General features: G+C 37.8%; 1 protein-coding gene across 1 annotated transcript in view; it reads left to right on the forward strand.

Annotated features, from left to right (window-relative positions):
* The window catches only part of CAPN8 (calpain 8), a 111,914-nt gene that overhangs the window by 39,154 nt on the left and 48,572 nt on the right, over positions 1-24,188 (forward strand). Inside the window, exons 3-10 of the mRNA XM_003767730.2 lie at positions 9,115-9,233; positions 9,577-9,710; positions 11,033-11,201; positions 12,674-12,757; positions 14,149-14,234; positions 18,382-18,456; positions 19,648-19,808; positions 23,487-23,662. Coding sequence (XP_003767778.1) covers positions 9,115-9,233; positions 9,577-9,710; positions 11,033-11,201; positions 12,674-12,757; positions 14,149-14,234; positions 18,382-18,456; positions 19,648-19,808; positions 23,487-23,662 — 1,004 coding nt within the window. The remainder of the gene's footprint in view (positions 1-9,114; positions 9,234-9,576; positions 9,711-11,032; positions 11,202-12,673; positions 12,758-14,148; positions 14,235-18,381; positions 18,457-19,647; positions 19,809-23,486; positions 23,663-24,188) is intronic.

Consider the following 24,188-nt stretch of genomic DNA (forward strand, 5'->3'; position numbering starts at 1 on the left):
AACCTAGTCTTAAAGAGGCTTGTCCACAATTATATAACTAGTAAATGGAAGAGCTGGGACTTAAGCCTAGAGCTTCTTATTCTACATCAAAGATTTGCCACCACTGTGCCTTATTCTCCCAAGGTGACTTCTGTGACAGGGCCAACACTCATTTGTATGTATGAATTCTGGTGTGTTTATTAAAGAATCAGTCTTATTACCTTACTCTCATCTCAGATACTAACCAGCAGGGATCTACCAGCATGCCCTGTACAACCCTTCAGAGCCTAGGTACTTGCTGAAAGAGCAGGGCAGACTTTGAGAAATATTAGGAGTGGACCAGATGAAAAGAAAATTAAACTCCTTTCCAGCTGGTAAGCCTTGTTTGATGTCAGCGTGTCAGCAATTGAAGAATATTTTTTTTTGCTGTGCACTGAATGATAATGGCAAGGGAATGTGACTGCAGGGCTATTGGATGGAGCCCAGGATTGGAAACCAAACATCTTGGGCTTTCTTTCCTGTTTTGCCACTGACCTGATGAGATCCCAAGTCTCAGTGTTCACCATCCTCATTAGCTAGGGATAATAGTATTCCCCACCAGGGGTTTATTTCTAAATGCTCTGAGCAAGGGAACTGTGACAATATTCAGCATGGAATTATATCTGATCTTTCTGATCCTCACCAATAGAGAGTTGAACATACAATCAGGCTAGCCTCTCTCCTGAGGCAGGGGTAGCAGCCAGCCAGTCAATCAGTCAGTTAACAAACATTGAAGTGCTGGGCACTGTGCTAAATAAGGGAAAAACAAAGGTGAACACCTGGTTCCCAAGGACCCGGATCTCTAATGCAAGAGGCCACGTGCAAACAACTCAGTACGTATAAGATCCAAGATCCTTTATTCTCAAGGATGATCAAAATGACCTTTCTACATCAGGGTCAAACTATAGTGTGTTGGACTGTAGCAAATTTGTCCAAATTCATATTTGTCAACTATCTTAGTGCTGTCAATGCATCTATCAACCTCAGTGTGTACATCCCTGGAAAGTATATTGCCAAGGCAAATGAACTTATTCACAATACTCACAACTTCTCCATTTTCTATAACTGATAGTTTTCACATTTGACTGGTGTGTGTTGGTTGATTGAGTACCTGTGTTTTCTTGGGGTCATTTGTTAGGTCAAGCTTAGCACAAGTATCAGAGAATCGATTCATGCTTTGTAGGATCTCAGCTTCAGAGACTTCATTGAGTGCATGGTCATCTAGAACACCAAATTCTCCCTCCATTTTAGTCTTGGCTCGTAGCCTTTTCAAATTAAATTATTTATTGTCACTGCACCAACTGACTGTGATGCTGTGTTCATTCTCATTGAAGGTATCTGACAACATTTTGAAAAAGATCATGCTAAAAAGTATGAATGCAAGCACACAGCCTTGTAAGACATACCATTGGTAACTGAGAAAATCCAAGAGCATTGTCTGTTATTCAGAACTCAGGCAAGCTTGTTGTCATGAAATTGATGTACAATACTGATGCACCAAATTCTGACATAATTTTATTTTTTTTGATTAAAGCTGTTTATTTTCATAACATAAGCATAGATAATTTTCAACATTTACCCTTGTAAAACCTTGTGTTCCAAATTTTTTCCTTCCCTTCCCCCTACCTTCTCCTCTAGATGGAAAGTAATCCTATATGTTAAACATGTGCAATTCTTCTATACATAATTCCACAATTATCATAGTGCACAAGAAAAATCAAAAAGGAAAAAAATGAGAAAGAAAACAAAATGAAGCAAACGACAATAAAAAAGTGAAAATACTATGTTGTATCTATTTTCAATCCCCACAGACCTCTCTCTAGGTGCAGATGACTCTCTTCATCACAAAACCATTGGACCTGGCCTATATCATCTCATTGTTAAAAAAGAGCCACCTCTAGCAGAATTGATCATTGTATAATCTTCTTGTTGCCATGTACAATATTCTCCTGGTTCTACTTGCTTCACTTAGCATCAGGTCATATAAGTCTCTCCAGACCTTTTGGAAATCAACCTGCTGATTGTTTCTTGCAAAAAAAAATTATAACATTCATATACCATAACTTCATATACCATAAATTCAGCCATTCTCCAGTTGATGGGCATCCACTCAGTTCTAGTTTCTAGCCACTATAAAAGGAGATGCTACAAACATTTCTGCACACATAGGTCCTTTTCCTTTTTTTTTTATGATCTCTTTGGGATACAGATCTGTAATAGGCTGAGGTTTGAGTTGATGCACTGAGGTCCCAAGTACGTGAGGCTAAATAGTAATTGGGCTATACTCTATTAATATACATGATTGGATAAAGAATGGTCCCTTCCCACTCTCCGTGCAAGTTCTGATGTGTTGTATAGGAAATGACGATTTTGGTGGGTGGAGGCAGAGGGAGACAGGAAGAGAAGCTGGGAGAGATTGGGCCTGGGTTCCATACTCCTAGCTGCTGGTCATGTGGCTGCTGATCTAGCTAGCTTCTTGACTCAGCTGCACACATTGCTATCGCCGATTCTCTTCCACCTCCGATCCTTCTTCACTGAGAATAAAGACTGACGATTTTCCCCTAATCTGAATTCCTGCCTCCTGCTGATTTAAAAATACACGGTCTTCACACAGACCCAGTAGAGACACTGCTGGATCAAAGACTATGCACAGTTTGATAGCCCCTTGGGTATGGTTCCAAATTGCTCTCCAGAAAGGTTGGATCAGTTCACAACTCCACCAACAATGTATTAGTATCCCAGTTTTCCCACAACCCCTCCAACATTCATCGTTATCTTTTCCTGTCATCTCAATCTGAGATGTGTAGTTGTCTTAATTTACATTTCTCTGATCAATATTGATTTAGAGCATTTTTTCCATATGACTAGAAATGGTTTTAATTTCTTCATCTGAAAATTGTCTGTTCATATCCTTTGACCATTTATTAAATGGACAATGGCTTCAATTCTTATAAATTTGAGTCAATTCTTTATATATTTTAGAAGTGGGACATTTATCAGAATCCTTGGATGTAATTCCCCCCCCCCCCCCCGCCATGTTTATTGCTTCCCTTCTAATCTTGTTTGCATTGGTTTTGTTTGTACAAAAGCTTTTTAAATTAATATAATAAAAATTATCCATTTTGTCTTCCATAATTTACTCTAGTTCTTCTTTGATCACAAATTCCTTCCTTTTCCACAGATGTGAGAGATAGACTATCCTTTGTTCTTCTAATTTGCTTATAATATCACTCTTTATGTCTAAATCATGAACTTATTTCAACCTTATCTTGATACAGGGTATTAGGTGTGGGTCAATGTGGGTCAACTCCAGAAACTGGAGTCTTTGGATTTATCAAACATTAGATTACTATAGTCATTGACTATTGTCTGACACAATTTTCCGTAGGCTCTCATGACTGACAGTATCAAAGGCCTTGGTCAGATTTATGAATATTGTGTAGAGACCTCTGTTCTGCTCTTGATATTTCTCCTGTAGTTGTCAGGTAGCAAACACCATTTCTGCCATTCCTTGGCCCTTTCTGAAGCCAAATGGTTTTCAGATAGATGACCTTTTTCCAGGTGAAGGATCAGTCCATTAAAAAGGACTCTGGCAAAAATCTTAACAGCAATGATTGAGAAAGAGAGAGAGAGAGACAACTCCCCCTACCCTCCCCAATTGTCATAGGACAATCTATTTTCTTTTATAGAAATGGAGAATAGAGGCATCCTTGAACTCCCAGAGGATAACATCCTTTTGCCTTATAACCCAGAAAATTTCAGTCGGCTTTTGGATGAACAATGGACCTCTTCATTTTGTAAATCTCACCTGGAATAGTATCAGTACTCAGATGCTTTGCCACAAAAGAGAAACTTAATAGCATTCAAAATCTCTTCTTCAGTTAGAAATTTGTCTAGAGAGGGATTAATTTCAATCTGAGATAAATTGTCAAAGGTTTCAGTATTGATTGATAATGATCTGGGGAAAATACTTTGGAAGTATTTAGCTCATCTCTCCAGAATAATGTTCTTATAATTAATCAATGTGGCTCCATCAGTACTGAGTAGTTGAGATGCACCATAGGTCTTTGGCCCATAAGTACCTTTCAGGGCATCACAAAAGCACTTTTATTGTTATTATCAGGAGTAAGCTCAGAAGGAGGAAACTAGCAGATGGGCGGGAAGGGGGAGGGAATGGGGAGGATGAACACCCAGTGGTGGGACGTCATTAGGTCAGAGACAGGACAGAAGTGAGAATTCAAGATGCTTGGTTTCCAGTCCTGGGCAAATACAATTTTGCTTCTCTTGGGAAAGATAGTCCCAGATAAGTGAGGGGTTGTGAAGTTTAGTGAGGCTGCTGATTGAGGTATAGGGATGTGTTGAAGTCAGTTTGAACTTCTGAGAGCTGATTATTAAATTTTCAATGTAGCTAATTTGTTTGATTTGTTTTGTCAATTGTCTATAAAGACAAAAATGAAGCTTTCCTTGACCTCAGAGGCAGCTAGGTAGCAAGATGAATAGAATCATGGGTCTGTTCTAAGGAAAGCCTGATTCAAATCTAGCCTTCAAACACTTCCTAGTTTAGCTCCAATTCAGTTAACTTCAGTCTGCCTCGGTTTCCTCATCTATAAAATGGGGCTAATAATAGCATTTACTTCTCAGGGTTGCCATGAGGATTAAATGAGATAATACTAGTAAAAGCAATTAGCAAATGCTTTTCCCTTCTCTTTTTTCCTCTCCAGGAATTTATAATCTATGAATTAGACAACACATACAGTTGAGTAAATAAAAAACAAATACAATGTAATTTGCTCCACAGTCCAACAAATTGTAAAAGAAAAAAATGTACAGACTGTACAGAATATAGATTCAAATTGGCAAAAGGGATTTTAGAATTTACCTAGAATTTTACTCTCTCATTTTATAGATGAGAAAGGCGAGGGCCATGGGAGTTATGTGACTTGCTTGATAATAAGGAGCAGAGTCTGAGTTTGAATCCATCTCTTCTGGTTTCAGTCAGTATTTTACCATTTTACCATTCTGACAGCTAAGTTTTCTGTCTAGGATATTGGCAATATGTTTCATTAAATCAGTCAACTGATCATCAATATCATTTAATAAAAGGAGAAACAAGATAGTTCCTCACTTCGATAGCAAGGGACAATGTTGAAAAATTACCCACGCATATGTTCTGTCAATAAAAAGCTGTAATAAAAAAAGGCTTAAAAATAGATAGCTCCTCACTTCATGGAAGTTTTGTTCTATTGCAGGAAACCACATATGTTTATATAAGTTAAGTGCAAAATAAATATAAAATAAATCCAAGGCTATGTGGTGATGGAGGAGGGGGAAGGGGACATTTAGAGTGTCAGGAAAGCTCTCATGTAGGACACCTTTCTTGAGATGCATTTTGAAGGAAACTAGAAATTTGCAGGGCATCTAGGTGATGCAATGAATAGAGCAGTAAGCTGGGAGTTAAGAAGACTTATCTTTCTGATTTTAAATCCAGCCTCAGATACTTACTAGCTATGTGATCTTGGACAAGTCATTTAACCCTTTCTCATCTGGAAAATGATGTGGAGAAGGAAATTGCAAATTACTTCAGTGTCTTTGCCAAGAAAACTCCAAGTAGAGTCTGAGTCAGATGTGACTGAAAAATGAATAAACAATTACAAGAAGTTCAGAGGGGATAGAAGTGAAGAGCCAATGCATTCCAAGCATGAGAGATAGTCTTTGCAAAGGTATGGAAATGGGAGATATAATATCATGTGCAAAGGACTATAAAAAGGCAGGTTTGACTAATTCATATAGAATGTAAAGGGCATATTCTATTTAATGAGCTTATGACAGATTGGCAGGAGCCAGACTGGGAAGGGTTTTAATAAGAAGAATAAATAATTGCTAGCATTTGCATAGTGCTTTGCACATGTTGTCTTATTTGATGCTTACAACAACTCTGGGGTAGGTACTATTATTATTCCCATTTTAGGGATAAGGAAACAGATTAAAATTGATCCCCATCATTTATTTATTAATTTTATTTCTAAGTAATTGATTTTGCCTTGCAACTGCTTTTGTCCTGTAATTGCTTAAATCATAGGTCTCTGTCTCTGAACTTAGTTCAGAATTCAGCTGAAATGCATTGGATTAATTTTAGGAATCTCTCCTGTTAACCACTGATCTATTCTTGCCTCAAGGACTTTTGTTAATCTTGGAGAATGTATCTGAACATGAGAGATCTGAGCCTAATATTTTTTAGCCACCAACCTATCTTTCCATGTTGCTGTCCAAAAGTCCATGACCCTCTCTTGTTTCTGCACTCAGACAAGTGGCACTTCTTAAGTTTCATGAGAGAAGAAGGAGGGGCATTTCCAAACCCCATGACCAAACTTCCAATCAATCATGTTGTTCCGTTCACCTCAGCTTTGTAACCAATCATGTTGCCCTGAATTCCGTGATGTCATCTATCCTGTTCAGTTCTTTGTTCTCTGTTCCCCCAAACCTATATAAGGTGAACTGTTCTTTTGGCTGGGGTCTTTGGCATAAAGGACAGCAATCCATTGACCTATTTACTGACAGGCATCATGTCCCTGCTAATAAATGTTATCTTGCTAACTGTATAAATATATATACATATACTGTATCTAACATATATTTTAACATATTTAACATGTATGGGACTACCTGCCATATAGGGAGGTGGTGGAGGGAAGGAGGAGAAACAAATTTTTTTGCAAGGATCAATGTCGAAAAATTACCCATGCATATGTTTTGTATATAAAAAGTTATAATAAAAAATGTAATACAAATAAATGTTATCTTGAATAGATATTTTCCTCAGTTTCCCCTTTTGTTAAATTCCAACTGAGATTAAATTAAGACTGAAAGCGGTTAGGTATGTTGCCCAGCTACTGTGAACATAGTATTTGAACTCAGATTTTCCTGGCTCCATATCCAACACTTTACCAACACACCATCTAGTTACCTCTTTAAACACAGAAGTTTTTAATTCCAGCAACCACATGGCCAGGCCTGTGTTTAAGAACATCATTTGGACAGCTGTGTGGAGGCTGGATTGAAGAGAAGATAGACTGGGAGCAGGAAGATCAACCCAATGAGGAGGTTATGTCATATCTGTCTAGGGGACAGGTGATGAAAACCTAAGTTAGGGTAGCTGTGGAATGGATGGAGAAAAGGAAATAGATGCTGTGGAGGTACAATCAACAAGGCTTGGCCACTGATTGAACATAAGGGGTGAATGAGGTGAAAGCAAGGGAATAGTCAAGGACACCTTCAAAATTGTGAACCTAAATTGTTTGCAATAAGGAAGTACTGCAATAAGAATAAAATAGAAACAGAGGTTCAAGAGAAGTGTTTTTGTTTGTTTGATTGTTCTCTCTCTCTCTCTCTCTCTCTCTCTCTATATATATATATATATATATATATATGTATATATATATATATAAAATTTGATCCCCACACCCCACAATGGCCTTATTATTCCCATTTTATAGATATAAAAACTATGGCTTGCTCAGGGTCAGTCCTGCTGGTAAGTGTCTGAGGTAGGATTGGCAGGATTTGTAGGTCTGCTGCACCACTTAGTTGTCCCACGATAGAATGAGGACTTTGGAAGAGAAAAATTGAAAAAATTTTAAAAAAGTTTTATGGAATAGATTTCTTTTCTTTTTAGGCAATGTAAATTTTGGGGAAAGGAAAGCTACTACTCTTCACGCTTAGAATACTTTGTTTCCTTAAAAACTCAGCTCAAGTTTTACCTTTTAACAAGATAGCATTTCTGAATCAACCAAATTGATTGTGTCTTTCTCCCTTATTTTGTATAATAAATATAAACCTTAGGTTTTTATGAGTTTCCATATGATTTTGATGTCATTCAAAGATGATAACAGCATGATGTCACAGAAAGTATGGTATGAGTCTATAACTGTGGGCTTGATTCTTGGCTTTCCCACTGTCCCTGGAACCTGTGGAACCTTTTTGAGTCCCAGTTTCTTCATTTGTAAAATGAAGCATTGCATTATATGATCTCTGAAGTAATTTCCTCTTGAACATCCTATAATTCTAACCCTTATTTGCTTTGTTTTCTTTCTCTGAAAAAGGAGAATCATTTAGTGTGTCCTAAATCCTAGGAATATTGTTAGAAGTGAGACCTAAAAATTGTTATGAGAAATTTGGAAATGCTACATAAAGGAAAATAATTAACAAGAGGCTATATAAATCATGTTTTTGTTATTTGTGATTATGGGGGGAAAAGATAATAGATAGCCTCTTGTATTATAAGTTTAAGTATTCTTTTGAGAGTGAGTTTCCCTATTTTTGAAAGACTGCAAATATAACAGCCACTTATGGGTCCAGCTCTACTTCTTACTGGCATGGAAATTTTTGACTTATTCCATTTTTACCTGGCTCAGTCTGCTTTCTCAGAGAGCCTGGTCTCCTCACCTTCTCAAGTTCCCCACAGTGTTGCTGGACAATGTGGATAACTTATTGATTTTAGTCCTTTTGTAATTTGGAACTCTTTGATCCATCAGTCTTAGCCTCCTCCAATAGCAGGGACTAATGACTTGTGCCACTATGACTGACTATCATGACAATTTATTAGTGGTACCTCTTATATTTAATAAGATTTTATTTAAGACCAATACTTTTTATGAGGGTGAAAAGGTCAATTTTAGTAAAGAATATGAAATTTTGCTGTTTGTTCTGACTTGAAAGATAATTGATATATAAGATAATTTCTAAATCCCATTCTCAACAATTGTTCCAACATTGTTATCCACAAAATTTTTTATCAAAATTGCTGAAGAGGGCTCCAAAAGTCTTTGAGTTTCATCTCTATCTGTCTTTTCCTTGAAGTATGATGGAAGGAATGGTATAAGGATCTTAAATAATCCATATATTCCTAGTAGCTAAGCAAAAACTTCTTAGAATTCAGAACTGGTTGTGCAAGATTTTGAAACAGAATGAAAAGAGAGAATCTTCACCATCTGTGTCATTTGCAATTTGCTTTAGTATTAAATAAAAAGGGATGTACACCTCCAAGAGTACCTCATAGACCTGGCTTGACCAATGTATGTGTTCTATGATACTCTGCAGGTGACTGCTGGCTCCTGGCAGCCATTGCTTCCCTGACATTGAATGAAGGGCTCCTTTACAGAGTAGTCCCTAAAGGTCAGAGCTTTCAGAAGAACTACGCAGGAATCTTTCATTTTCAGGTACTGTGATTTGTTCATTGCCCCTAAAACCATTTTCCCCACCCCAATTTGATGTTCATTCTTTCAGTAGAACAAAACAAAATAAACCAAACCAAAAAAAAAAAATCCCCCCCCCCCAAAAAAAAAAAAAAACACCTCCCTTAAGTCAGTGGAGGAGCTCTGCAATTGAAAGAGAATCTTGAGTTCTGTTTGGGGAGGAGGACAGAATGTGTTCAAAATAATTATAAAATCCCCATTCTGAATTCTTTGAAAATAATGTTTTCCTGGTAGACAGACACCATTCTGTTCCAACAACCTTTCCTTTGACCCTCTATGACCAGACTCTGGGCTTCTTATCTTCCAGTTCTGGCAGTATGGAGAATGGGTGGATGTTGTCATCGATGACAGGTTACCCACAAGAAATGGGAATTTGCTATTCCTTCACTCAGAAGAAGGCAGAGAGTTCTGGAGTGCCCTGCTGGAAAAGGCCTATGCCAAGTAAGTGGGGGAAGTTTGAGGTGCAGGGGATGTCACGGGTGCCCATCATATTTCTATACTGAAGCTCTACACAGATTTATATTTAAGGTACTATCTTTCCTTTGCTCTCTGGTACCTGGAACTCCTTTGATTTAGAGAATCAATAAGCTATGTATTTGAATTTAAATTTAAATTCATGAATTTAGAGCTGGAAAGGATCTCAAAGGTCCTAGAGCCCTAAAGCAAACTGCCGACCTACCCACTGGAGCAATGACCTGAGTTGAATTCTAGGACAGAAAAGCCACATTTTCCTGAGTGGTTTTCCTCAAGTCTATCACCTCCACAAAACACCATTAACCATACATCTTTTGAACAGGAAGTCCTTCCTCTTGTGATCCTCTAGTTGTAGCAGATGATGAAACTGAACCTGAAAGAGATTAACTGACCTGTTTATAGTTACATTGCTACTAAATTGAGATATGGAACTCAGGCTTTCCTGACTCCAAGCCCAATCCACTATCAACTATGTCATGCTGCTTCTCATAATCTAAATTAGCCTCACACTTAGCTTATGAGTTAAAATCTAAATTCTTCCACTTGATGACTATGTGACCTCAGGCAAATCAGTTAATTATTTTTTAGCTCCCTCCTCTTTTATAACAGAGCTGACATAGAGCTAATAAAGTCCAAGTTAAGCATTTTGATACTTGTAAAACACTAAAGGGAAGATGAATAATAAAAAATAATAATAAATGACTCTTTGATTCAATAGATGAAGCTTCTACCCTTTGCTCAGAAATTTTTCTACCAACCCAAGCAGTGTAGCAGTTTTTCTTGTCTAAACTAAGTTGTGTCCATAAACTCCAGCTCACTTATTCTAGTTACAATTCCCCAGGTTCTTGTACCAGTCACTTCCAAATTTTCTTCCCCTGCAGAATTTTAGATTTCATTTTAATGTAAACTCCAATTTGACTGAAAGACAGAATTGGTTAAAGCACAAGGAACACAATAGGTTAACTCTGGAAAGGAATGGTTATTAGTTCTATAAAATGGGTCCACAATATTTATGTCAAATCATATGAATTTCAGCCCAGCAAACTGCCGACCTACCCACTGGCGTAATGACCTGAGTTGAATTCTAGGACAGCAAAGCCACATTTTCCTGAGTGGTTTTCCTCAAGTCTATCACCTCCACAAAACACCATTAACCATACATCTTTTGAAGAGGAAGCCCTTCCTCTTGTGGTCCTCTGGTTATAACAGGTGCTATTTGGATATTCACTATTGTCTAACGATTAGGAGCAGTGCATCTTATTCTTTTCCTTTTCTTTCTCTTCCTGCAGGCTCAATGGGTCCTATGAAGCTCTCACAGGAGGGTCTACCGTGGAGGGATTTGAAGATTTCACCGGAGGAATCTCAGAGTTTTATGATTTGAAAAAGGCCCCAACCAATCTGTATCAAATCATAAGGAAGGCTTTACGCTCTGGATCACTGCTTGGATGCTCTATTGATGTGAGCCAGGGCTCTTTCCTTTTGTCTTTAATCTCTTTGAATGAAAAAAAAAATACTATGGTGGTGGTGATGGGGAGTATGGGAAAATGCTTTGAGCTGTGGCAGGTAGGCAGCACAATCTCTGCCCAAATGAGTATAAGTAAAGTTTTTAGTAATACCCAGCTTTATTCCTAGGAAGATTTTATTCTGATTTGTGTGAGTGGATAGAAAAGTTCATTCTCATTTATCACCTCCAACCTTCTACCTAGTTAAGTAGATCATAGCTCAGGTAACAACCTACTTATTTTAGAAGTGGACTAAATAAAAATAAAATATTGTAATATTCTCTTTTTCCCAAAGTGTAACAGTTCTGCAAGCTATATGTTTATGTCTATCATTCTTTCTTTCTCTCCCTCCCTCCCTCTTCCTCTTTTTCTCCCACCCCCTCCCTTTATCTCTTTTTCCTTCTCTCCTTTTTTCTTCCTCCTTCCTTCCCTCTCTCTCTGGCTCTCTTGGTCTGTTTTGCCTTTCTCTGTTTGTCTCTATCTGTCTGTTTGTCTCTGTCTTCCCTCTGTCTTCTCTCTCTCTCTCTCTCTCTCTCTCTCTCTCTCTCTCTCTCTTCTTACTCTCCCTTTCTCCTTTCCCCCCACTGTCCCCCCCACCCCCCATCAAATAAGCAGCTAAGTGACAAAATGGATCTGGGCCAAGAATTGGGAAGACCTGAATGCAAATACAGTTCCAGACCCTTACTAGCTGAAAAGTCACTTAACCTCTGTTTACCTCAGTTTCCTTAACTGTAAAATAAAGATAATAACAGCACCTACCTGACAGATGTTTTGAGGATGAAATGATATAATATTTGTAAAACACTTAGCACAGTGCCTGGAATATAGTAGGTGCTATTGAAATGTCTTTCCCTTTCATTTGGTTATCTATCTATCTATTTATAGAGATAGATATAGATAGATATCTATAGATAGATAGATATCTATAGATAGGTTATCTATCTATCTAGATAGATATCTATCTATATCTATAGATAGATAGATATCTATCTATAGATATCTAATTATATCTATCTATTTATTTATCATCAAACTACTTATTTTATGAAATAGCAGGATGATCCATTATATTTGAGGATTCTAACTTGCATCAGATATGACACAAGATAATTAGAGCTCCTCTGCCAGTGCAGGGCCAGTCTCTCAAGAAGAAATGACTTCCCAGTTCCCTCGTGGCATTTCCAGTGCTGGTATGTCATGCTTGGGTCATGGCAGGCCCTGGGCACTGTGCTTGGCTGAGCAGGCTTAATTGGTGAAGGGCTTGACAATGATAACTCTATTAAGTCTGAGGCTTATTACTGTATTTGCATGACCTCATCCTGTTGTTGAAGCCCATGCCCTGCCTCTGTATCATCAGAAGAAGTGGCAGGACAAGTCCAAATGAATTCCTCTGCCAGCTTTCCAGACTGCATTCTCTTTTTTACCCAGGTCACCAATGCATTGGAATTGCAGGAAGTCACCAGCCTGAAGCTGGTTAAGGGGCACGCTTACTCTGTCACTGGAGTTGAAGAGGTAAAACCTGAAATCCCTTCTTATTCCTCCAATGGGTTCTTGAGAGAAGAACTGAAACTTAAGAATGTTCCAAAGGATCAAGCTGCACCAATTGCATTTTGTTTGCATGGACCAAGAAAATTGAAATAGTTAGGGTGAACTATCATACCATAAAGTAAAATATCATGTGTTATGTTAATTGATGTTCTTGGTCAAATAAGTGTTTTTAGTATTAAGCAAACTGTCCTTCAAAGGTAAAACAGGGTCTTTTAAAAGTTAAATCTAGCTTATCATTTAAGTTGAATTAAGTATGGTGACAGCAAACAATGGCTGACAAGTCATGGGTCAACATAAGAACGTTACCTAATGTGGCTATTTGCCATGGTGCTATTCTTTCTTCAGGACTGATTCCTGATATTTACTTATCATACTTACAGAATGCAGAATTAATGACTTAGTTATGAAATTTAATATGGCCAGTGACTGACTATGGCTATGTGAATTTTAGAGTAATAATAAACAAAGACTTACATCTAGGTGACACAGTCTATAGAGTGCTGGGCCTGAATTCGGGGAGATCTGAGTTAAAATCTAATCTTCCTTGGTTTACTCAACCGTAAAATGGGGGATCATAGTAGCATTTATCTCACAGGTTGTTGTAAGGATCAAGTAAGGTAATAACTGAAAAATGGGTAACACAGTGTCTGGCACATAGTAGACACTTAATAAATGCTTGTTCCTTTTTTTCCTCCTCCCTCTGCCCCAAAATAAATGTCCTGAAGTATATATCTGACTCCAACTTAAGAAGCTATAATAGTTGGCTAGGACAGAGAACCTAGAATAGAGATGGCTCTAGGATAAAACACACCTTGCCTTGACATTTAGAGGCCTTTCAATTCTATCTCCAGATGATCCTTACAGACCTATTTTACTCCCCTTAGCTTACTATATGTTCCATTGAAAGCATCTGCTTTTCCCCTGAACAAAGCATTCCATTTCCCACCTCTGTATTTTTGTATGGGCTATTGTGAATGCCTGGAATACCCCATCTTCTCATCTCTATTTTTCTGAGGCTCAAAAAAGGTGCCATCCCCTAAGGAAATCCTTTTCTTATTCCTCTAGTTAGTGCTTTTGCTCATCTGAAATGATCCTGTATTTCTTTACTACACAAATGGCATATGGACCCTGTAGAATAACTTTCCTTCAGGGAGGAACTATTTTTCTGTTTTGTCTCTGTATCCCTAGTGCCTGGTCCATGGGAAGTGCTTGATAAAGGCTTGTTGAATTGAACTGAACATTTAAAAAAATTTTTTTTCCAAGAAAAGATCTAATGTAAAACTAATGTATCTGCAAATGTGAGACACCAGGGGTGAATCTAAGTGCTCAATTTTGCTTTTTGGTGGAATTTGCAGGTTAATTTCCATGGTCGCCTTGAAAAACTAATCCGCCTAAGGAATCCATGGGGTGGGACGGAATGGAAAGGAGCATGGAGTGACAGGTAAGTCCCTTTTAGAGAGGGCCAAGTTTCTCTCACCATATTTATATTATTGAGAATTTCAGACAAGAGGCAATTTGTAAATACAAGCAATAATAATTAATAATAATAATAATAAATGGTTGGTTGTAGGGGATTTAGAAACCTTCACATTTCAACAAGTATACAGTGTTCTTAGGAAGAGGGCTGAGTCCAAGCTAGAAAAACTAAGCTGTCATGTTTAAGGCAGGATTTTCACTTCATCCATTTCAAATACAGCAGGTCATTTGGAATTACTTCTGGCTCTAAGGAGCTCTCCCAGAAGCTTTCACATTCTCTGCCTAGAGCACAGTGTGGTCCAAAGGTCAAATCAATCATTTCTTTTCTGATCCTTTCAACTGGTCAGTACGACAAAGGCCAAAGCCATCAGGACCAATAGGAAATGGCACTTGGAGAATGAGATTTGATCTTGGGAGTCAAATGGTCACAACAGGCAGTGATCGATGGGCCTGGAGCTCACTCCATTAGCTCATTACCACTGGCAGATATTGATCCTTCATGGCAGAAGCCATTAATGACCAAAGAGGCTCTTTTCTGGCAGACCTCTCTGACGGTAGGAGAGGTGGGGAAGTCAGTCAGAAAGGGATACTCAAGGGCAACTTTCCCATGATGTTCCAAGGTATTGATGCTTTAGAAACCAGTGTCATGCTTGTAAAAGCTGAAGAGTTCTAAATAATGGAACAAACTCCATCCTAGTCAGCAGGGTAGCTCGGGGCCAATGAACATCCCCTAGATTCCTATCAACAAAATGATTGACAAAATGACCAAATGTAACTCCACGGGACTGATGATGAAGCATGTTACCCACTTCGTGACAAGGAAGTGATAGACTCAACATACAGAAAAAGATATATTTTTTTGCACATAGCCAATGTGGGAATTTGTTTTGCTCGACTATATTTATTATAAGGATTTGTTTTTCAATAGTATGGGAATAGGAAAGAGAGAAAATAAATGCTTTATAATAAAATAAATAATTTAAACAAAAGAAGAGAAGGTCAGACTTGCTTGCCAAGGGTTGCTTCCTGTTCCCCCCTCCAAGGGGCCCCAAATCCTGCTGTGGTTTGAAACCACTTTAAAAATCAGTGGCTGGCTGATTAGACTACTCTCCCATAGCTCTGTGAAGCTGTATCAATTTAGGCCTTTCAAAAGACTTCAGTAATTTTAATCATAGCATCAATATAATTTGCAATGTAAATATCTTTTGCCTGCTTCTAGGCAGCATGGAATGTCAAGGGAATGGGAGAAATAAACGGAGAGAGCAAGAGATCTGAGTTTGAATCCTGTCTCAAACACATACTAAATGTGACAAGACATTTAACCTTTGTAAACCTCAGTTTCCCCATTTGTAAAAGGGACATACTAATACTTGGATTACTTACCTTCAAGGATTGTTGTGAGCAAAGTCTTTGGAAAACCTGAGTATACCAGCATACAAGTGAGTTATTATTATTATTATAGCTTTGAAAAGCCTGCCACACCCTAACCTAGGGCCATGGGGTTACTTCTTCTGCAGTAGAGGGTTCCTATTGAATTAAGACACTGAAAGTTAAATAAACCTCAGAACCTGAGTGTTGTTGGCAACAATGACAATATTTCCAATTCCAAATCATCTAAAGCATAACAGAAATAAGCATAATTTTTCCAAATAACACTTGATTTCACCAATTTTTTTTTTTTGGTAGAAGATTTTTTCTTTCTTTCTTTTCTTTTCTTTCTTTCTTTTTTTTTTTTAATCAAAATTGTTAGCAGGCATTGAAACTAACTGATTCATTACTTCCTTCCTCTCACTGACTTTGTCCACTCTTAGAGGAAGTAAAGAGCACTGCAATTGAATAGCAACAAACATTTATCAAACACTGGTTGTGTGCAAATCACAATGCTGTGTGATAGAGAGATGCAAAGTTCAAGTGAAATATGCTTTTTTTATCCTCAAATAGTTTACAATTCTCTCTCTGTGTATGTGTAACACATACACAAAGATACAAAGATATGATAATATAATACTGATAATATAATACACAATTACACATATTAAGTATAATGATTGGTAGATGGATAAGAAAAAGAAAGAGGAGGCAAAGCAAGAGGATTGAATGATCCACAAACTGTTCAATCAGTCATTGAATATTAGGGTTGAATGTTTAAGGAACATCTTTTATTTATTTATTTGTTTGTTTATTCAATCATTTATTTATTTTTGCAATTAATGATATTTTCCCCCCAATTATATGTAAAGATATTTTTCAACATACATATTTGTAAGATTTTGACTTCCAAATTTTTCTCCCTTCTTCCCTTCCCCTCTCTATCCCCAAGATAGCAAGCAATCTGATATAGATTATACATGTATAATGATGTTATACATATTTCCATGTTGGCCATTTGTGAAAGAAGAAAGAAGAATCAGAACAAAAGGGAAAAACTAGGAGAAAGAAAAAAACAAGAAAACAACAAGAAAGTGAAAATATTATGCTCTGATCTGCTTTTAGACTCTAGCTCATTGTGGATATGAATGGAATTTTCTATCATAAGTCTTTTGGAATTGTCTTGGATCATTATATTGCTGAGAAGAGTTAAGTCTATCATAGTTGGTCATCACACAATGTTGCTGTTATTGTATACAATGTTCTCTTGATTTTGCTCACTTCACTTAGCATCAATTCATGTAAGTTTTCCCAGATTTTTCTGAAATCTCCCTGTTCATCATTTCTTTTTAGAACAATAGTATTACATTATATTAATATGCCATATATTGTCTGACCATTCTCCAGTTGCTAGATATCCCTTCAATTTTTAATCCTTTGCCATTATAAAAAGAGCTTATATAAATATTTTTGTACATATGGGTCCTTTCCCCTCTTTTGTGATCTCTTCGGGTACCCACTAGTAGTAGCATTGCTGGATCAAAGAGTATGCATGGTTCTATAGCCTTTTGGGCATTTGGAATACCTTTAAGAAGTTTCACTCACTTGTGATTTTAATGACAAAATGTCAAATTCAGATTCCACCCAAGCATTGATGTCAGGAAAAACTTCCTAGCAATGAGAGACGTCCAAAAGTCTAATGAGCTGCCTAGAAGGGTGGATTGGTTCCCTCTCTTTGGACTTTAGAAAGCAGCCGTATAATCATTTATTGGCTATATTATGGCAGGGAATACTTTTTAGCAAAGGGTTGGACTAGGTGATCTCTGATATCCCTTTCAAATCACGACTTTTGTAATTCTGTGACAATGTCTATCATGCTTTTCATTAATTTAAAAAATGATAATACAATGGAAAAAAGTAAACTCACCAGATTTGGAACTAGAAGACCTGGGTTTGAATTTTTCCTCTTTTAGAAAGAATATAAAACATGATTCAGGCCAGTTCCAATAGACTTGTGATGGGGAGAGCCATCCAGAAAGAGAACTATGGAGACTGAATGTGAATCACAAAATAGTATCATCACCTTTTTTGTTATTGTTTGCTTGATTTTTTCTCTTTCCTATTTTCTTTCCTTTTTGATCTGATTTTTCTTGTGCATAATAAATGTGGAAATATGTATAGGATGCGGAATATATATATATATATGTATATATATATTCTTTGTGACCCTATTTGTAGTTTTCTTGGCAAAGATACTGGAATTGTTTGCCATTTCTTTCTCCAGCTCATTTTTTACAGATGAAGAAACTGAGGCAAACATGGTTAAGTGACTTGTCCAGGGTCACATAGCTAGTAAGTGGCTGAGGCCATATTTGAACTCAGGGAGATGAATCTTCCTATCTCCATGCTGAGTGTACTCTATCCACTGTTCCACTTAGCTTCTTCCTTTCCTTAGAGTCTATCTAAATAGTAGATTCTAGATCATATTTTCCCTTAATTTGTTCATTCATTCTTGCTCGTAAAGGATACCTTGAAAGGATCATTTCCGAGGGAACTTAAAGTTCTTCATATTTAAGCTGGTTCTTTGTTGTAGCAGTCTGCATGTAGTGGGAAAGGCTGGCTTTATGTGGCCCCTGATCATTGAAGAGTCAGTGGTTCTTTTTGTGACTGTCCCCAAGAGACTTCCTGTAAACAGAGATTCTGTTGCTCTGGAGTCTAACAGAACACTTATGCTTGACTTTCAGTGCCCCTGAATGGAATTACATAGACCCAAGGCAGAAGGAAGAACTAGACAAGAAAGCTGAAGATGGAGAATTTTGGTGAGAAATTTTTCTTGTTCTTTGGCTGGACTATCCCTTGGGCTGCAAGTTTCCCTGATTTAATTTCATGGTGAAGCAAAAGGGAGCAGACTTTCTGACAGCCCTAAGGATGTTCAAAGAGATCTGAAGTACCTGAAAGTTGTTGATTCCTTAGGTGCATGGATTGTAAAGTAATGAGAATACAGTCACGACTAGTTTTATTACATACTTGTTTTCCTTCCTCCTTTTGTGCAAATTAAATTTTTCCTCTGCTATAATTTGACACATCAAAACCAGGAAATCTAAGCCCTTGTTTATCTGCTAGCTTTCTAGGCCACCTCAGGCAAACAAATGATGAAAAATCATTTTCCCTAACACTAATAGGGAGCCATCCCATCACAAATTATTCCTGCTTTTAGTGCATTTCATGGCTTTCAAGTAATGCACCGAAAAAACTTACATCTTCTTTGATGGGATATCGAATCCAGCCATATTGGTCTACTTGCTCCATCTTCCAAATCCCTGCCTTTTCACTGGTTATCCCTGTGTTTAGAATGCTTTCACTCCTTACCTTCACCTCCTAGAATCCGTGGTTTCTTTTGTGATTCAGCTTAAGCATCACCTACAGTAGGAAGCCTTTCCTGATTCCCCAGCTGCTACCCATCTTTCTTTTTAAAAGTTGCCTTATATCTTTTTTATATGTATTTCTTATTTATTTACCTACATACAATGTGTCCTGTAAGGAATGCTGAAGTCTCTATGCGTGAAGATCTTTGGGTGTTAAAAAGATATTTCTCTCTGGCCTGTTTTAGGTGTAATCTAACCCAGAGATCAAGAAACAGATGGACTAAATGCCCATTTTATCCCCTTCTTTGGAAGAATCAAGCACTGTGCTAAATGGGAAGGGGGAAGAAAAAGAGAAAGCACTGTAGCTTTTCCACAGTTAGAGAAATTAAGGAGAATTCCTTGATATTATGTAGCTTATTGGGCAGTGTTGGTATTGTCACTGTATCCCCTGGGGGAAGCATATTCTTTAGAATAAGACTAGGATTGGCAGAAACAAATCTGTGTTACTGAATTTCAGGGCATTTCTTTTCCATTGTTGGTTATGTAGGTGTGAAAAAAAAAGAATGAATTCCCCAGGGGATATATTTGGCTAAATTTCAATCCCAGCTCACTGCTCTAGGAACTTTCTGCTCTTTTCATCCCTAGGATGTCATTTTCAGATTTTCAGAGGCAATTTTCTCGCCTGGAGATCTGTAACTTGTCTCCTGACTCCTTGACCAGTGAGGAGATCCACAAATGGAACACAGCATTGTTCAATGGCCGCTGGATCCGGGGCTCCACAGCTGGAGGCTGCCAGAACTACCCAGGTACAGACCAAAGGGATGATGGGTGACATAAACTAGAGTGATCAACCTTAAAGCTTGCTGTTTGGGTTTCTTCTTCCTGGAACAAAGCCTGACTGCCTTTACATTTCTATTTTGTGGATGATGTGGTATTAGGCTTTTTAAATGGCTTCCACTTGGGGACAAGGTTTTTTCATGGTTCAGAATCTGGTGTTGGGTACCTCCTGCTACATGGCATAGGACTTTAGTCCTAAATTTGCAACCTTAGTGAAATCATTCTGCCAAGCCTCTCTTACTTGGCCTTCTGAAGCCTTCTGCTTCTTCTCATGCTCTTATTCCACCGCTGCTTCTTCTCCCTGGTGGATGGGAATATAACAAAGGCCTGATTTTACAGAAGTTATTGTCCATCAATAACCACTAACCCCTAAACAGTTATTTCACTCAGCATATTCTAGAGCCAGAGGCAGAGAAGGGAACACGTGGATCTTGCTGTGCAAACTATTCCTTATGCACTAACCTCAGACTAATGTTTTACTAAACATGGGAACTCTGCTGTGGACATGAAACTCAAGATGATTTTTATTTCACAATTCTTGAAGGAAACTAACATTTATGTAGGCTCCTCCTAGGTTGAACCAGCTGAAGCTACACCTGATGAAGGATGTAAGAAAAATGACCACTCTTCTCCCTACATCTCTAAGAAGGAATGAAGGCAAAACAAACTCTCTCTTCTCATCAATACAAGTCACATACTTCTGCTGTTTGATGTTGTCTTGTTGGCTTGGTTTAGACTGTAAGCACACTGGGCAAGGATCACGTCTTCTCTATATTCTGGACATGCTATTATCTACATAATGGTGCTACCTGTATCCTAATAAAGTCCAAACTTGACAGTTCTGGGATCTTGTCTAGTTTTCTCCTGTCCCAGCCCCCAACTTCACCCAAACTTGCTGTTTTTATGGCCCATTTCCCTTCTTTAATTCTGCCAAGTAGTAAACAAACAAACAAAAAAGAAGAGATTATAGTGCATTTGGGAGATATTAGAATGTGATCACTATTAGCAGTCCCCTAGAGGCACATTGGAAATTTGCACAGATCAAATTGGGCAGCTAGGAATTGTTGTTGGGAGTGAATATGATAGATACATATAACAAATTGCCAGCATACCCTTGCCAACCAACAGTCAGGAACTAGTTTCTTTCTTGACAACTGATAATGATGCAAATACATAAACAGTTCAGAATATTCTTTATCTCCTCTGGAGCTTACACATAGTTAACTTTAAAATCCAGAGATGCTTGCCTTGAATTATGATTCTGGAACTTTAGATTCCTAGAAGACAAAGTTGAATAAACAATGCTCTGATTTTCATAGAATCCTAAAATGCAAAATTATAAGAGATTTCAAAGAGTCTAGCCCCTTTATTCTAGAGATGAGGAGACTCAGAAATCAAAACAAAGTCATACAGCTTTTAAGTGGCAGAGTGAAGAGTTGAAAGAATCTGAATTACTAGCAGATGCCTTTCAAACTTCTTCAGATGCCTTGCCAGTCTATTAAGACTGTTACCAAAGACTAGGAGAAGATAAGCATACTTACTGAAATTATTGAGGCTCCTGGATAAGAAAGATTGTAGTCATGAATCTCCAATTAGTTTATCATTCTGATTCTGCAATGGACTTGCAGAAAATTTGAAAATTTGTTCAACTTTTCTGGACTTGTTTCTATATGTAAAATGTCTAGTTACCATTTGGCTAGATAGTCTTCTCCAAAATGGGAGCTCCCTTTGAGAACAAGAGTTATCACGATGTATATACTTACCAAAGGTTTTTTCTTATATATCATAGAAGATCTCACACTATATAAAAAGTGTATGTTTCATAAGCAAAATGAAATGTTGAGACAATTCAGGCAATGCTGTTGGCTTCTTGGTCCAGTGTTTAATCTTTCAGGGCAGCATCCCCTGAATTTCTGCTTTTCACAGCTCATAAAAACATTACCTTTATAATTCTGTTACACACAGCATTTCTAAACAGGTTGTTACCTAAGTAGCCCTCCTCATGTTTTCACATGGAGAATTCAGAATGCTCTGACAACAGTAGATGATTTTGCCTTTTCCCAGGAGTTTGGACTTGTTTTTGCTGTTGTAATGGTCCATTTCCTTTCTTTAATTCTGTCAAGTAGTAAACAAAACAAACAAACAAACAAACAAGCAGAGATTAGAGTGTATTTGGGAGATATTAGAATGTGATCACCGTTAGCAACCCCCTAGAGACATTAGAAATTTTCACAGATCAATTTGGGCAGCTAGGAATTGTTGTTGGGAGTGAATGAGAAAACCAAGACATTCAGAGGCTTAGGATCATAGGATCATAAATTTAGAGCTGGATTAAACCTCAGAGGTAATTAATTCAAGGCTTTTTAAATGTTTTCCACTCATGACCCTTTTTGTCTGAGAAATTTTTACATGATCCTGGGTATGTTGGTTTATAAAATAGGTATACAAATCAAACATTTACTGATAAGAAGTTAGAATTTCGTGATCCTTATATTCATTTACAAGACCCCATATCAGATCACAAACATAGTTTAAGAAACTGGGATGTAGTTCAATCCCCTCTTTTAGCAAAGAGAACTTAAGTTTGTCCAAGGTTATATAGTCAGCAGGAACTGAAGGCTTTAGAAGATAGCATCCTTCTGATTTACTGGAACCCCATTAAGTGTCCTCTGCTTCTCTGTGAGAGGTTATTCCACTTAAATTCCATTTGTTTTCAGAAGCCCCTATCCCACCAGGCATTTTAGAATGGTTCCATGTACAGAAAATAGTTTTATTTTTCTCTTTTTGCCTTTTGGTTCACATTTTCCTCTATTTACAAGAGAAGTTAGTAAAATGTCTTCATGATTAGTTTATGGGATCATAGACCTGGAGGTGAAGGTAGATCTTGAGGGCCATTTAGTGTACTTTGTCCAGTCCTTCCCTAATTTTTGCAGGTGAGAAAACTGAAGCCCAAGAAGTGTAAGTTGTCCAGGTAACAAGCACTGGAGGTGAAATTTGAATCCAAGTCCTCCGAGTCTAGTTTCATTGCTCTTTCCATTGTATCATGCCAAACAAATTCATTGTAATAAACTTTGATTACTTTCCCCAGGCAACATGACACTTGGGAATGCTCAAACATCAGGTCCCATGGGATTTTAAATATTTTTAGTCACACTCTTTCTGGCCCTAGACCTTCTTCCATTTAAGTGGCTGGTAGACTGAGAAAGGGATAGGGTTGGGGGGGGGGTCGTGGAACTGTGATTTCCTTGATATAGAGAATCCTCTGAAGAAGGAAATATCCCAAATAGGTGATATCTTCTTTGCAATTTATGGTCTTACAGAATTTTCTAGACCACTGAGAAGTTAAGTGACTTGATCAGGGTCACAAAGTCTGTGCAAAAGTGGTGTTTCAACTCAGGTCTTTTTCATTGCAAGACTGGCTTTCTATCCACTATATTAGGCTGCCTCTCACTATATTTGAATGTTATAAACAAACATAATGGCAAAAGAAAATGTGGCTTCTTTGCTGAACAAATATTCCTAGAAGCACAGACTAGGAATTTTTTGACCTGAGTTATACCATATCACAGGGTTATTCAAGATATCTTTTGATGTTTCTTTTTTTCTTCTTTTTTCTGGGGGTAAATGAACATGAATGTGATATGCAGCTACATACTGGATCAATCCCCAGTTTAAGATCCGATTGGATGAGGCAGATGATCACCATGAAGGGAACCCAAGTGAGCCCTGCTGTACAGTTCTGGTGGGTCTGATGCAGAAAAATCGAAGAAAGAAGAAGAGGATTGGACAGGGGATGCTCAGCATTGGCTATTCACTTTACCAGGTACTTCACATCTGGGTTTATACTGATTTGTCATTGGGCGTCTTTGGTCTGCATTTGTTGGCTATCAGTCCTATCATTTGTCTCAGGCAGCCTTCCTTGCTAACTCTCTTCCTAAGAGCCTAGAGGTTCCTAAATCCTTTATATTCCAATGAGATAATTGTTTTCTGTTGCATCGGAGCAGGCTGAAAGATGCCAGAGAGCAAAGAAGTCGTGGGATCCTGCCCTCTTAGTTTCCTTCCTTTCTCCTTTCTGTCCTTTCTGACTGGAAGTCAGGAGGCCTCATCTTTATGAGTTCAAATCTGATCTCAGACACTTTACTAGTGTGTGTAGTGACAGTAGCCAAGTCACTTAATCCTGTGTGCCTCAGTTTCCTCATCTGTAAAATGAGCTGCAGAAGTGACAAACCACTTCAGTATCTTTGCCAAGGAAACCCCAAAGATGATTATGAAGAGTTGGACATGACTGAAATTACTGAACGATGACAACAACAATTGCAAAAGAAATCTCATAAAAACCTCAGTGGCCA

Source organism: Sarcophilus harrisii, chromosome 4 (genome assembly GCF_902635505.1).
Source record: "Sarcophilus harrisii chromosome 4, mSarHar1.11, whole genome shotgun sequence".
NCBI lineage: Eukaryota > Metazoa > Chordata > Mammalia > Dasyuromorphia > Dasyuridae > Sarcophilus > Sarcophilus harrisii.